Source organism: Lagenorhynchus albirostris, chromosome 3 (genome assembly GCF_949774975.1).
Source record: "Lagenorhynchus albirostris chromosome 3, mLagAlb1.1, whole genome shotgun sequence".
Classification (NCBI taxonomy): Eukaryota; Metazoa; Chordata; class Mammalia; order Artiodactyla; family Delphinidae; genus Lagenorhynchus; species Lagenorhynchus albirostris.
In genome coordinates this window covers 167,458,216-167,471,567 of record NC_083097.1, presented here as the reverse complement: position 1 = coordinate 167,471,567, position 13,352 = coordinate 167,458,216, and the positions used below count along the sequence as shown (strand labels likewise).

The 13,352-nt window shown below is 53.6% G+C and overlaps 1 protein-coding gene across 5 annotated transcripts in view; it reads left to right on the top strand.

Moving 5' to 3' along the window:
• The window catches only part of UHRF1 (ubiquitin like with PHD and ring finger domains 1), a 33,094-nt gene that overhangs the window by 3,801 nt on the left and 15,941 nt on the right, over positions 1-13,352 (top strand). For all 5 annotated transcript variants that reach the window (XM_060145493.1, XM_060145496.1, XM_060145495.1 and 2 more), the window contains exons 3-5: positions 6,230-6,505; positions 7,129-7,289; positions 9,894-10,109. In XM_060145493.1, the coding sequence (XP_060001476.1) occupies positions 6,230-6,505; positions 7,129-7,289; positions 9,894-10,109 (653 nt within the window). The remainder of the gene's footprint in view (positions 1-6,229; positions 6,506-7,128; positions 7,290-9,893; positions 10,110-13,352) is intronic.

Sequence of the window (13,352 nt, the reverse complement as noted above, 5' to 3'; positions counted from 1 at the left end):
CCGGAGGTGTGGATGGTGCCAGGAGGGTGGGGAACAAAGGCACGCAGCAATAACACCTTGAAGCAAGTCAGGTCTACAAACAGACTGGGCTAGTCACGATAGGAAGCAGTGCAATTTCCAGCGGGTGCAAGAGAGCTGTTGTTTTTACGGAATGTTCTAGAGAGTGTTCGAGATCCTTTCCCTTCTTTTGTTTTCCCTTTATAAAGAAACGGCATCTCAGTCCAAGGTCTGCAGTGAGGTCGACGGAGCCAATAATGCAGAACAAGAGTTGAGTCTTTCTCCAGGATATGGGAGGGTTTCGTGGCGGCTCACTTAGGCTGAATAGGTTGGCGGTTATGTCACTTGATTGACGGAAATGCAGGGAGCCGAATGGGGGAAGGGACGCCAGGCGGCCGGCCCAGCCTGGGCGAAGGCGAGAGGCATCTGGCGCCTCTTTTTTTTTTTTGGCTGCCCGGAAAAATAGCAGTAGCTGTCGTTTGTGGTGCCTTTAACGCAGTCAGGTACAATGGTTGCGCTTAATCTTCCCAAGTGCCCTGGCCAAGTGTCTCTGGCCAGGGTCAGTCTCTGTGCTTTCCCATCAGGTGGGGCTAATTGCGGACCCACCACATGTGCACGGTGAGAATTCAGTGAGGTCATGGATGCAGGGATGTGCGGGGAGGGGGCTGGTGTTTGAGCTTCGCGCCTGGTTCACGGTAAAGGAGCAATAAATCATTTGGTGCAGGGCCTTCCCCTGGGTACTGCTGACATCAGGGCCAGATCATCCTCCGTGGGGGGCCGTCCTGGGCGCTGTGGGGTGTGGAGCAGCCTCCCTGGTCTGACCCACTTGATGCCAGGAACCCTCCCCCAGTCATAAAGATCACAAAGTCCCCAGATGTTGCCAAGTGCTCCCTGGGGGCAAAATTGTCCCCAGTTGAGAACTGATGATTTAGTAGGTAATTTACTTAAGGAAAGCAGTCTGAAAGATCAGGTGAAATGGCATCCTAGGAATGGCCTTTGGAGGGTCACTCGTGACACAGTGCCTCACCAGATGTCCCTGCTGGGTTGGCTTTTCCTGAATGTCAGCCCGTTTTCCCAAAGGACAGGGTTAGGCGGCAAATAAGACAGTCTCCTCCTGGAGACCTGTCCTTCCGGCTGGGCTGCATGAGGGAGGGTCCCTTCCTCCCCACCCCCAGAGCTCCTGGCTGGAGACATGCCCTCTAGGTCAGGGATTAGCAAACCCTTTCTGTTAAGGACCCAGTGGTAACTGTTTGTGGGCTGTGCGATCTGTCCACTCACCTCTGCCATCGAAAGTCCTGAACTGAACCCCGAGCACAAATGAATGGGTGTGTCCTGATTCAGGTCGTAGTAGAACTTTATTTACAAAACACCTATCCTATTAGAAATTGGAAGCCGAGAAAAGTTCACAGCTCGAGAAAACACGAGGGCACGTTCCCTTAGGCACAGGCTCTGGTACCCCTGCAGGATCACGAGGCCGAAGATGGCCAGTGACATCACGATGTCACCACGCGATAGAGAGCCTAGGCCTTGCAGACCCCCGAAATGCCGCTCCAGGGCATAGCCTCGGCTGTGGCCCGGCGGGGTCAGAGAGCAGAGTTCACTTGTCAGGACCTACCCATGGATGGGCTGGGACGTGAAGAGAGGGTTGTGCCTCTGTGTCGTGTCCCCCCACCCCGCCCTGGTGGGAAATGTGCCCCTGTGCCACGGCCGGGGTCCTGCTTCGTACCTTTTCTTCCCTCCCCTCCCTGTCCATCCATCAGTCTGTCTGGCCTGAACCCCAGGTTGCTGCGGAGGCCTGGAGGTCTAGATGGGAAGGTGTGGGCTGGGGCCATAGCCCCAGGAGGGGAGGCCGCGTGGTGTCTCACGTGCTTTCTCTCCCAGCCCGGCCATCAGGCGTTACAGACCCCCCTGCCCTCCTCTGGCCGGAGGTCCGTCTTGGCCTGGAGCTCACGCGCCCTCCTAGGGGGACTGCGGTCTGGTTTACACCCTCCACTGCTCTTGATGGCCGCCTCTAAGCCTGCAGGAGAACCACCCCTTGCCAAGCCCAGGGGTGTTTATAGCCTGTGCTCTTTACCTCTGGGCAGCACTCAGCGCCTGAAAAGTATCCCCACAAAATGCCCCGAGGGGGCAGAAAGTGAGCCGGAAGTGTCACTGTGGTGAGCTTTGAATCCAGGCTTCGGAGAGGAAGCTGTGTTGTAAAGCGATCTCTGTGTTTTATTCCACTTTGTGCCATGCGTGTGCCCAGAATTCCCAATGTCCGGGAAACTTCCCGATTAAAAGAGAGGGATGTGATCTAAATGCCCTGGGCGGCTTTGCCTTTACACCTGAATCTGCGGAGCAGGGTCACCTGCCCCAAACCATGTGTATATGTTTTACTACAGGCAGTTTAAGGGATTTTCACCTGGAATTTTGGTTATGCAGGATTTTAACTGCACGTTTAATTTTAACGTGAGAACCTGCAACCTCAGGTACTGCTCGCCTGCCATTCACTCTGCGCAGCTTTTATTAATGCCTGTAGCCTCAGTTGGAGTTTTAGGGTCTTAGAAGGAACCTAGACTCGGCACATTTGGTCCCTTTGCCTGGGGCCAGCCCTCCCCCGCTGCGCTTCCCAAGGGGCTGTGCACAGCTTCGGGCCAGCAGCGTTGGGGAGAGGGACACCCGACACACACCCTCTCACCACGGCAAGCGGTTGTGCGAGCGCCTTCCTGCCCACTGTGGGGCCCTTCTGGGATGTTCCAGAGGTGGTCCCAGGAAGCAGTCAGACCAGCCTGTGCATTCCGTCCTGTAGGCAGAGCCCTGGGCCAGCCTGCTCCAGCGCGTGGCCCCTTCCGTACCCAGCCCACCCTGCTTGTGCCTCTGTCCAATGTGCACTGGGAGGGGGGAGTGTGTGTGGGTGCGGGTGTGTGGGTGCGAGTGCCTCTTGTCTCTCGGGCTCTCAGACCCGTCACAGACGTGTGGGGCTGGTATCATGGGTAGAAAATGCCGGGAGAGAGGAGACCAGTGGGTATGCAACCCGGCTCCTCCATGGCTCCCTCAGGATTCCTCCCCCCCCCACCCCCGTCTTTAGCCGCGGGTCCTTGGCCCGGTCCTGACCACCCCTGCTCCCCGCTGCTCCCTGCACACACCCCCGCTTCCATTCTGGTGCATTCCGCTTCCCCCCTTAGCTCTGCTGCCCCATCTCCCACTTGACCTCCGTCCCAGTGCTCCTTGCAAAACAGAAGCCCGGCCCCGGCTCTCCCCCCTGCCCCCCCCCTCCGGGTGCTTCCGTTTATTTCCCATCCTCTGAAACCATCCTCCCTCCCTTGACGTGTGTGGCAGACGCATCTACTTTCCTGCGTTTAACTGTCACACGCAGCTGTGTAACATGCCTTGGTAGGAACCAGTCACGGTTTTGCTTGCAAACGATGCTGCCGTGAGCATAGTGGGCCCTGGGCTACCTGTCCCTCCGGTGCGCACCTGAGGGCCTCTAGCTCAGTGGTTCTCACCCGGGGCCATGCGGCCCCGCTGGGAACACTGGGTGGTGTCTGGGGACGTCTGCGGTTGTCACGACTGGGAGGCTGCTCCTGGCATCGAGTGGATGGGGCCAGGGAGGCTGCTCCACACCCCACGGTGCACAGGACAGCCCCACACAGAGAATGACCGGCCCCGAATGTCCGCAGTGCTGAGGGGTGTCTCCCCGGCTGTGGAGGCACTGGGCACCGGGTGCCTGCATCCTGTCATCGTTTTTAATGACGTTTGGCTTACTCTCTGCTGGTTTCCTTATGATAGTGGTGCTGGAGACACTTGTCTTTCTCCATCTATTTTTATTTTTTCCATCTACTTTTTTTTTTTTTTTTTTAGAAATTAACAAACTTTATATTTTTAGAGCAGTTTTAGGTTCACAGCAGAATTAAGAGGAAGGTAGAGATTGCCCATATACCCCCTGCCCCGCCCCCCCCACCACTGTGCACAGTTGTCTCCCACCAGATGGTGCATTTGGTGCAACTGATAAACCTATGCTGACGTATTAACATCACCCAGAGTCCATAGATTACATTTGGGTTCACTCTTGGCGTTGTACACTCTATGGGTTTGGACAAATGTGTAATGATGTGTAGCCACCGTTATGGTGTCATACAGAATAGTGTCACTGCCCTGAAAAGCCTCTGTGTTCCGCCTGTTCGTCCCTCCCTCCCTCCCTCCCTCCCTTCCTTCCTCCCTTCCTTTACCTCCTGGCCGCCACTGATCCTTTTAATGTCTCCATAGTCGTGCCTCTTCCAGAACGTCTTATAGTTGGCATCATACAGTCTGTAGCCTTTTCAGATGCTTCTTTAAAAAAAAAAAATCTTTAGTGGGATATAATTTGCATACCATACAATGTACCCATTTAAAGTGTGCAATTCACTGGTTTTCAGTGTATTCACGGGGACTTGAACCATCGCCACAGTCGATTTGGGGACATTTTCATCACCTTCAAAGGAAGTCCTGCACTGTTTATTGATCACTCCCTTAGCCCCCTCCCCAGCCCGTGGCCACCGCGAATCCAATTTCTGTTTGATTCCTCTAGGGACGTCCTATCCGTGGATTCTGGCAGTGTGTGGCCTTTGGTGTCTGGCTTCTGTCTCTGAGCATCGTGTTCTCAGGGTCCATCCACAGTGTAGCAAGTGTCAGTGCTTCACCCCTTTTTAGGGAGGATGGCCACCCTGTGTTGATCCATTCCCCCGTCAGTGGACCCTGGGTTGCTCCACCCTTGGGCTTCTGAGCGTCATGCTGCTGTGACCACACGTGTCATCTCTCCCCGCTGTCACGGCTGTCCTGGGTCGGCCCCGTGTTGGAGGACTGGCGCTCTCTCACTCCCTGGCCCCCTCTGACATCTGGGCAGTGGTGGGCACATTGGAGGCTCTTGCTGGGGTCCGGGTGAACAGGTAGCGCGGGTCCGGATGTCCAGGGTGGGCTTTGGAGGGACCCTGGTGGCCCCTGCAGCTGCAGGCAAGTGTTGGCGTGTTCAGATGTGCCTTTCTCCGGAAGAGGGGTCAATCAGCCATCTGATCCTCAGGTTTGCAATGAATAAGATGAATAAGGATTAACAACTACTGCAGCAAGTGCCCTGGAACTTGTCTTCCCTGTGACCCCAGGTGCTGTTTGCATATCAATGGCAATCAGCCCTTTGAACCACCAGCTTTGGGTTGAAAAGTGGGAAGGAGGGAAAGCCGATCTTTTGTGTGTTCTTCCTTCCTTTAGGGCACCGCTTCTGAACCAGGTTGTTCTGCCTGGGGGCACTGGGTGATGTCTGAGGCCATCAGTTGGTTGTCACGACCGGGGTGGGGGGTGCTCCCAGCATCCAGGGGGTGCTGCTCAACCTTCACCCCCTGCGGTGTCCATGATGGGCCCCCCCCCACCAACAGAGTGATCACCGGAGGTCAGCAGAGCCTGCCTTAGGGTCTTCTGGAGGCCGAGGATCATCCTTGGGTGTTGGTGGAGTGCCCTGGGGCAGCTTCTAATAAAAGCCCCAGTGCAAAGCCTTTTGTGCCCTAGGGATGCCCTAGAGATGCAGTTCAGAAGACAAACTGCTTCACACACCTGATGAGTCATGCCCCACCGGCTCCCAGGCTACCCATCAGCCAGTGACTAGTGTGGGTGGAATTCATTAGCACAAAGGAGTTAATAGAGAGGCGGCCTGAGTGGATGAGGTTTGAGCTAGAGCCTTATAAGGCACCTGGTGGATGTCACGGGGCACCCACCCTTTGGTTCATGCAGGCCAGCTTCCCCCCCTCGCCCTCCCCGGCACTGTGGACATCAGGGCAGGTCATTCTCTGTGGGGGCCATCCTGGGGATCCTTAGCGCCCCCAACCCCATCATGACAACCAAAAATGTCCCTAAGGCATCGCCCAGCGTCCCCTGGGGGCAGGATCACCCTCGATTGAGAGCCAGGGGTACAGGTGATGTGTGTTTACTGTAACAGAAGTTCCAAAGCACATAAAGTATTAACACCTCCCCTGATACCCGATGCGTAGCCACGGCACAGCGGGGTTAGGCTGTGTGCTCCCGGGGAACGTTCCCCAAGTGGCAGCAGCCGTCCTCACTTGAGAGGGCCTGGGGACCCTGAGGGAAGTGGTCACTGGGCACCCCGGGGCGTGGGCAGGTTTCACTTGCCGGTGGTCTGTTCCAGGGCGGGGCCTCCGCGAGGGCTGGTGCGGTCTTTCGCCCATGGTGAGCTCTCTGTGTCTGCTGACCTAGTCCTGTGTCCCTGCAGATGGAGAACGGCCACACGCTGTTTGACTATGACGTCCGCCTGAACGATACCATCCAGCTGCTGGTCCGGCAGAGCCTCGTGCTGCCCGCCCCCAGCAGCGGTGGCACCGGTGGTGGCAGCAAGGAGAGGGACTCTGAGCTCTCCGACACGGACTCTGGCTGCTGCCTGGCCCAGAGCGAGTCTGACAAGTCCTCCAACAGTGGCGAGGCCGCGGCCGAGCCGGAAGGGAAGGCCGACGAGGATGAGTGGGATGAGACGGAGCTGGGCCTCTACAAGGTGGGGCTCCCGCGGAGGCCGGGGTCGATGTGCTCCGCCCAGTTGGCGCCTGTACCCCGGAGCGCCCCCCAGCCCTCCATCCCCGAGGCTGGGCACCCCCGTCCTGTCGTGACCATCTCCCCAGGGTTCCTTGGTGTAAACATAGGTACTCAGGGATTCCTTCCTAACCCCTAAAGTAGAATCCCGTGTCCGGGCCTGTGGGTGTCTTCCCTGTGGTCCTCGCAGGGGCTGTCAAAGTCCTGATCCGCTGCCATCCTCCCTCTAAGATCATGACATTTCACGGAAGGATCTGGATTCCCAGCTTCTACGGAAAAATGGGCAGTTCTGGCCTCCCTGGGCCACGCGGCAGGGGTGTTCTGCCCCCAGGGACACTGGGCGGTGCCTGGGGACATCTGTGGTTGTCATGACTTGGGGGTCGCCTGGCATCGAGTGGGTGGGGCCAGGGATGCTGCTCCGACCCCCCCAGGGCCCGGGACCGCCTCCCTCTGGAGAACGACCCAGGCCCCGCCTCCTCAGTGCCACAGTGAGAAGCATCCGGGCCCAGGAACCAAAGCAGGCTCTTGGCGGTTTTGCTCGTCAGGCATCCCTTCCCTGGGCCGAGTGAGAGCTCTCTGCCCCCGCAGGCTGGCGAGTACGTGGACGCGAGGGACACGAACATGGGCGCGTGGTTTGAGGCCAAGGTCATCAGGGTGACGAGGAAGGTGCCGGCCCAGGACGAGCCCTGCAGCTCCACCTCCAGCCCGAAGCTGGAGGACGATATCGTCTATCACGTGAAATATGACGAGTGAGTATCCGCGGGGCAGGCGGGCCTGGGGCAGCGGCTCCGTGGACGTGGGACCTGGAGTTTGGAACTGCGTTGGGGGTGATGATCGGAATTCGAGACCCCACCCTTGTGCTCCCAAACCACACAGAGGCCCCCCCACCCTGAGGACCAGCGTCGTGGGGACCTCGTCGGAAAACCCTGCCCAGTCGTCCCCTCAGGGTTGCAGTCTGCCTGTTTCCTGTGCCGTCTTCTTCATACCACATAGCACTGTGTGAAACCATCTTAGGTGTCCTCTCTCTCCCTCTCCGGAATACACAGTACTTATGGAGCACTCACTGTGTGCCAGACCCTGCGATAGGCATGGGGGATTCCTGTCTGTGAACACAGAGGGTGTCTGAGTGGGCTCTGGCGGCTGTAACAACATACCATACCACGGGCTGGGCGGCTTCAACCTTAGCCGTTTATTTTATTTTTTTATTTTTTGCGGTACGCGGGCCTCTCACTGTTGTGGCCTCTCCCGTTGCGGAGCACAGGCTCTGGACGCACAGGCCCAGCGGCCATGGCTCACAGGCCCAGCGGCCATGGCTCACGGGCCCAGCTGCTCCGCGGCATGTGGGATCTTCCCGGACCGGGGCACAAACCCGTGTCCCCTGCATCGGCAGGCAGACTCTCAACCACTGCGCCACCAGGGAAGCCCAGATGTTTATTTTCTCACGGTTCTGGAGGCTGAGAGTCCCAAGATCAGTGTGCAGTCAGGGTTAGTTTCCAGTGAGGGCTCTCTTCCTGGCTTGTAGATGGCTGTCTTCTCACTGCATCCCCACATGGCCTTTGTGTGCATGGAGCGAGCGAGAGAGAGAGAGAAAGAGAGTGCAAGCAAGTGAGCTCTGGTGTCTTTTCCTCCTCTGATAAGGACACCAATCCCCTTAGATTAGGGCCCTGCCTTTTTGACCTCATTTAACTTTGATGACACCCCCTAAAGGCCCTGTCTCCAAATACAGTCACATTGAGTGTTAGGGCTTCAGTGTATGAATTTGGGGGATACAGTTCAGTACCTCACAGAGGGCAACTGTGCCTGCCTACAGGGAGCTCACGCTCTGTGGTTCTCTGCCGGGTCCCTACTGTCTACATCGGTTTCTGGCACATCCTAAGCTGAGCACTAAGAATTACGGGAGTAATTGGATGAGTGAATTGCAGTTTTTGCAACATTCCCATCCTCTTGGTCAGGGGTTGCAAACTCTAGTTCTCAGACCAGATCTGGCCCACAGCCTGTTTTTGTAAATAAAGCTTTATCGAAACACACCGATACCCATTCGTTTACACCTTGTCTGTGACTGCTCTCGTGGTAATAGCAGCCGAGTTGAATGTTCACAACAGACACCTTCCGATGACAAAGCCGAAAATATTGACTATCTGGTCCTTCACAGGAAAAGCTGGGCAGCCCTTGTACTTGGTGGTTTGTTAGGAAAAATAATGAGTACCAGGCTATAGAGCTAGTCTCAATAGATTTGGGGTTGTCCCCCTCACAGCTGAGGCTTAACTTTGTTGCTAATAGAATATGCTACTTTTAGCTCAATTATTTTATGCCTTTTTTGAGGCGGCTGGAATATTCCTGCATATCCAGAATAATGACTTCCTATCATTTTCTAATCTCTAGTATGTTGCATTTACATAAACGAAATAATGTATATCCCTTTACAAAAATCACTTTCAACACATGTATGTGGAAGAAGTTAAGTTCTTCCCTCCCCGCATTTCCTGCTGTCTTAGTTTCCTATGGCTGCCGTAACAAAGTACCACTAGCATTGCTCTGACAGTTTATTCTCTCACAGTCCTGGAGGCCAGAAGTCCAAAACTAAGGTGGCGACAGGGCTGTGAATCTTCTGGAACCTGAAGGGGAGAATCCTTGCTGCCTCTTCCAGCTTCTGGTGGGACCAGCAGTCCTTGGCTTGTGGCCACATCCCACCAGCCTCTGCCTCCTCTTCCTGTGTCGTTCTCCTCTGTCTGCGTCTCATCCTCTCTTGTAAGGACATCAGTCACTAGGTTTAGGGCCACTCTATTATGATGTCATCTGAACTCCTTATATCTGCAACGACCCTATTTCCAAATTAGGTCCCACTCCAAGGTGCTAGGGGTTGGAATCATAACATAGGTTTTTAGAGGATGTAGTTCAACCCACAACACCTTCTGTAATTGGAACGTGTCACTATAGCTGTATGTTTTTGTTTTTTTTGTTTTTGTTTGTTTCTTTGCGGTATGCGGGCCTCTCACTGTTGTGGCCTCTCCCGTTGCGGAGCACCGGCTCCGGACGCGCAGGCTCAGCGGCCATGGCTCACGGGCCCAGCCGCTCCGTGGCATGTGGGATCTTCCCGGACCGGGACACGAACCCGCGTCCCCTGCATCAGTAGGCAGACTCTCAACCACTGCGCCACCAGGGAAGCCCTAGCTGTGTGTTTTTGACACCAGCAAATGAGATCATGGGGAGGGGGCTTTCCAGTCTGCTGTGATGAGCACAACCCAAACCTGTACACCAGGCGGCCCTCTCCGCCTGGCTTCTCTCTCTCGTCAAGTGAGTGAGGTCCCCTGGCACCTGGGGTCTGAGCGTGGGGCTTTCCCCCCCTCCCCCAGCTACCCGGAGAACGGAGTGGTGCAGATGAACTCACGGAACGTCCGGGCTCGCGCCCGACACATCATCAAATGGCAGGACCTGGAGGTGGGCCAGATGGTCATGGTCAACTACAACCCTGACAACCCCAAGGATCGCGGCTTCTGGTACGATGCGGAGATCCTGCGGAAACGTGAGACCCGGACGGTGCGGGAGCTGCACGCCAACGTCAGGATCGGGTGAGTCAGTGCCTGCCGGCCTCTGCCGGCCTCTGCCTGGCCTCTGCCTCCTCTCTGGGTCTCCACGCCCCACCTGCTCACCCCGCCTAGGGAACTGTCTCTGGGCCCCAGGCAGAGATGTCAAGCTTCCTTGTTCTCTTTTGTTTGTCGTTTTGAATTTGGCAAACAGGTGAAAAGTCTAAAAGGGGCAAAATCCAGAAAGTACCGAAGGCCACACAGTTAATATTCTCCCTTCTCTTCTGTCCCCTGGTCACCTGGTTCTCCTCTTTCTGGAGACATGATGGTTCCCGGCGCCTTCCAGGGCTACTCTGTGCACAAACAGGCCTGAACGTACACCGAACTACACACACCCACATGGAGGTGCCCTTCACATCAGGGATTAGCAGGCTGCTGGCCGCAGGCCAGAGCCGGCCCCGCCCCTGATGGGCAAATAAAGTTTTATTGGCACCAGGCCACGCCCATCTGTTCACTGATTCACTGTGGCTGCTCAGTGTTAGGAGGACACCAAGAGGACAGCTGGGTAACTGTGAAACAAACCGTGTGGCCCACAGAGCCGAAAATATTTACCATCTGGCCCTTTGCAGAAAATGTTTGCCGAGCCCTGTTCTTCCTTGCCTCTGTGTGTGTAGAAAACTTACCATCTTACCCATTTTTAAGTGCACAGCTTGGTGGCATTAAGTACATATGTATTGCTGGACAACCATCCCCACCATCCATCTCCAGAACTTTCTCATCTTCCCAAACTGAAACTCTGTCCCCATGAAACACTAACTCCCCAGCCCCTCCCCCAGCCCCTGGCCCCCACCATCTACTTCCCGTCTCTGGATGTGATGACTCTAGGCACCTCCTATGAGTGGGACCACACAGGATTTGTCCTTTTGTGTCAGGGTTTTTTCACCGAATATAATGTTCTCAAGGTTCGTCCATGTTTCATGATGAACGTCTTTTTTGGTGGCTGAGTAATACTCCATTGTATGTATTGTATATAGACATGATTATCGGGGCAACAGTGTCCTGAGCATAGGCACAGCAAGTGCAAAGGCCCTGCGGCAGGACCACTCCTGGTGCATTTGTGGCCTTGCGAGGAGGCCAGTGGGCTGGAGTGGAGGGAGAGAGGGAGGAAGGAAGCATTCAGGGTATGGCCGGGAGTGGTGCAGAACTGGTGTGTATTCTCTGTTGCTGGCAGCCATCAGATCTGAAAGCACTGGAGCCACAGGCTTCGACCTATGATTAGGAATCATCACTCGGGCAGCCGAGCTGGGAATGGACTGTAGGGGGCAGCATAGCCGCAGGGAGACCAGGGAGGAGACCGATGGGGGCGTTGAGGGGCAAGGGCCCAGGGCTCGGCCCTGGTACAGTGATTTGATTGTTAAAAATAACCTGCTTTTTGTTTGGTTTCTTTTTTATGTTTTCTTGTTTTCCATTTCTTTGATTTCTGCTCTCTTTTTTTTTAATATTTTTATTTATGTAGTTAGTTAGTTAGTTATAGCTGCAGCATGTGGGATCTTAGCTTCCCGACCAGGGATCGAACCCATGCCCCCTGCAGTGCAAGTCGGAGTCCTAACCACTGGACTGGACCGGACCGCCAGGGAATTCCCTGGTCTCATCTTTGTAATTTTTTTTTTTTTTTGAGGTAGCAACTTAGATTATTGTAGGTCTGATATAAGCATTTATTTATTTATTTTTAAACATTTATTTATTTATTTTGGCTGCGCTGGGTCTTAGTTGTGGCACGCGGGATCGTTTAGTTGTGGCGTGCGGACTTCTTAGTTGCAGCGTGTGGACTCTTAGTTGTGGCATGCGTGCGGGATCTAGTTCCCTGACCAGGGATCGAACCTGTGCCCCCTGCAGTGGAAGCCAGAGTCTCAACTACTGGACCAGCAGGGAAGTCCCACTTGGCATACATTATTGACCCTTGAACAACTCGGGGTTTACAGATGCTGACCCCTGTGCAGTTAATAAGAATCTGAGCATTAACTTACAGTCTGCCTTCCATCTCTGCGGTTCCATTGTATCCGTGGTTCCGCATCTGAGGATTCAACCGACTGGGGATTGTGTGGTACTGCCGTATTTACTATTGAAAAAAATCTGCCTATAACTGGATTCGTGCAGTTTAAATTCATGTTGGTCAAGGGTCAGTTGTATTTAGACCATTTACATTTCAGGTAATTATTAGTATATTAGGGCTTGAGCCTGCCATTTTGTTATTTGTTTTCTATTTGTTTTCTCTGTTTCTTTTTCCTGTTGCTCTTTTTCTGTCCTTCCTGTGGGTTATGTAAGCATTTTTTAGGATTCTGTCTTGATTTATTGATGGTCTTTTGGAGTGTATTGCTTTATACGGTTTTCTCAGTGGTTTCTCTGGATTTTATCATATAAACGTGTGACATACTGGTATCTCTTTTCCCACTTTGAGGGAAGTGTGGAAATCTTTCTTCCATTCACATTCCTTTATAGTCACTGCCTTGAGCATCAGATGGTGTTATGGTTTTTATTTCAATCATCATATATGATTTAGAAAACCCGTAAGGAGCATAAATTATTTTTTTTATTTTTTTGTTTTTTTGTTTTTCTTTTTGCGGTACGCGGGCCTCTCACTGTTGTGGCCTCTCCCGTTGCGGAGCACAGGCTCCGGACGCGCAGGCTCAGTGGCCATGGCTCACGGGCCCAGCCGCTCCGCGGCATGTGGGATCCTCCTGGACCGGGGCACGAACCCGTGTCCCCTGCATCGGCAGGCGGACTCCCAGCCACTGCTCCACCAGGGAAGCCCTGCATAATTTATTGTATGGACCCATATTTCTGCTCTTTCTATTCTTTCTTCCTTCTTTTTCCTCCAAGATGCTTTCCTTTTTAATTTCCTATCTATTTGAAGAACTTCATTATTCTATAAAGGTGTGTTGGCTAGAAATGAATTCTTTTAATTTTCCTTCATCTGAGATTATGACCACCACCGTTACATTGAAGTAACTCCCAAACGTCGACTCATTGTATCTGTTAATATTTTCAAGTATATTTCTTCAAAATGATTCTTTTAAAGGGATATTAAAAAAGGGACATAGTTTTAATGCTATTATTACAACATAAAAATTAATTTCTTAACATATAGCCAGTCATTGTTCAGTCTTCCAATTAGCTCACTCTTTTTTTTAATTATTTGTTTAAGATCTAAGTAACGTCCACAGATTTCAGTTAGGTTGGCAGATATCTCTCTCTTTTTTAAAAAAAAATTTATTTATTTTATTTTTG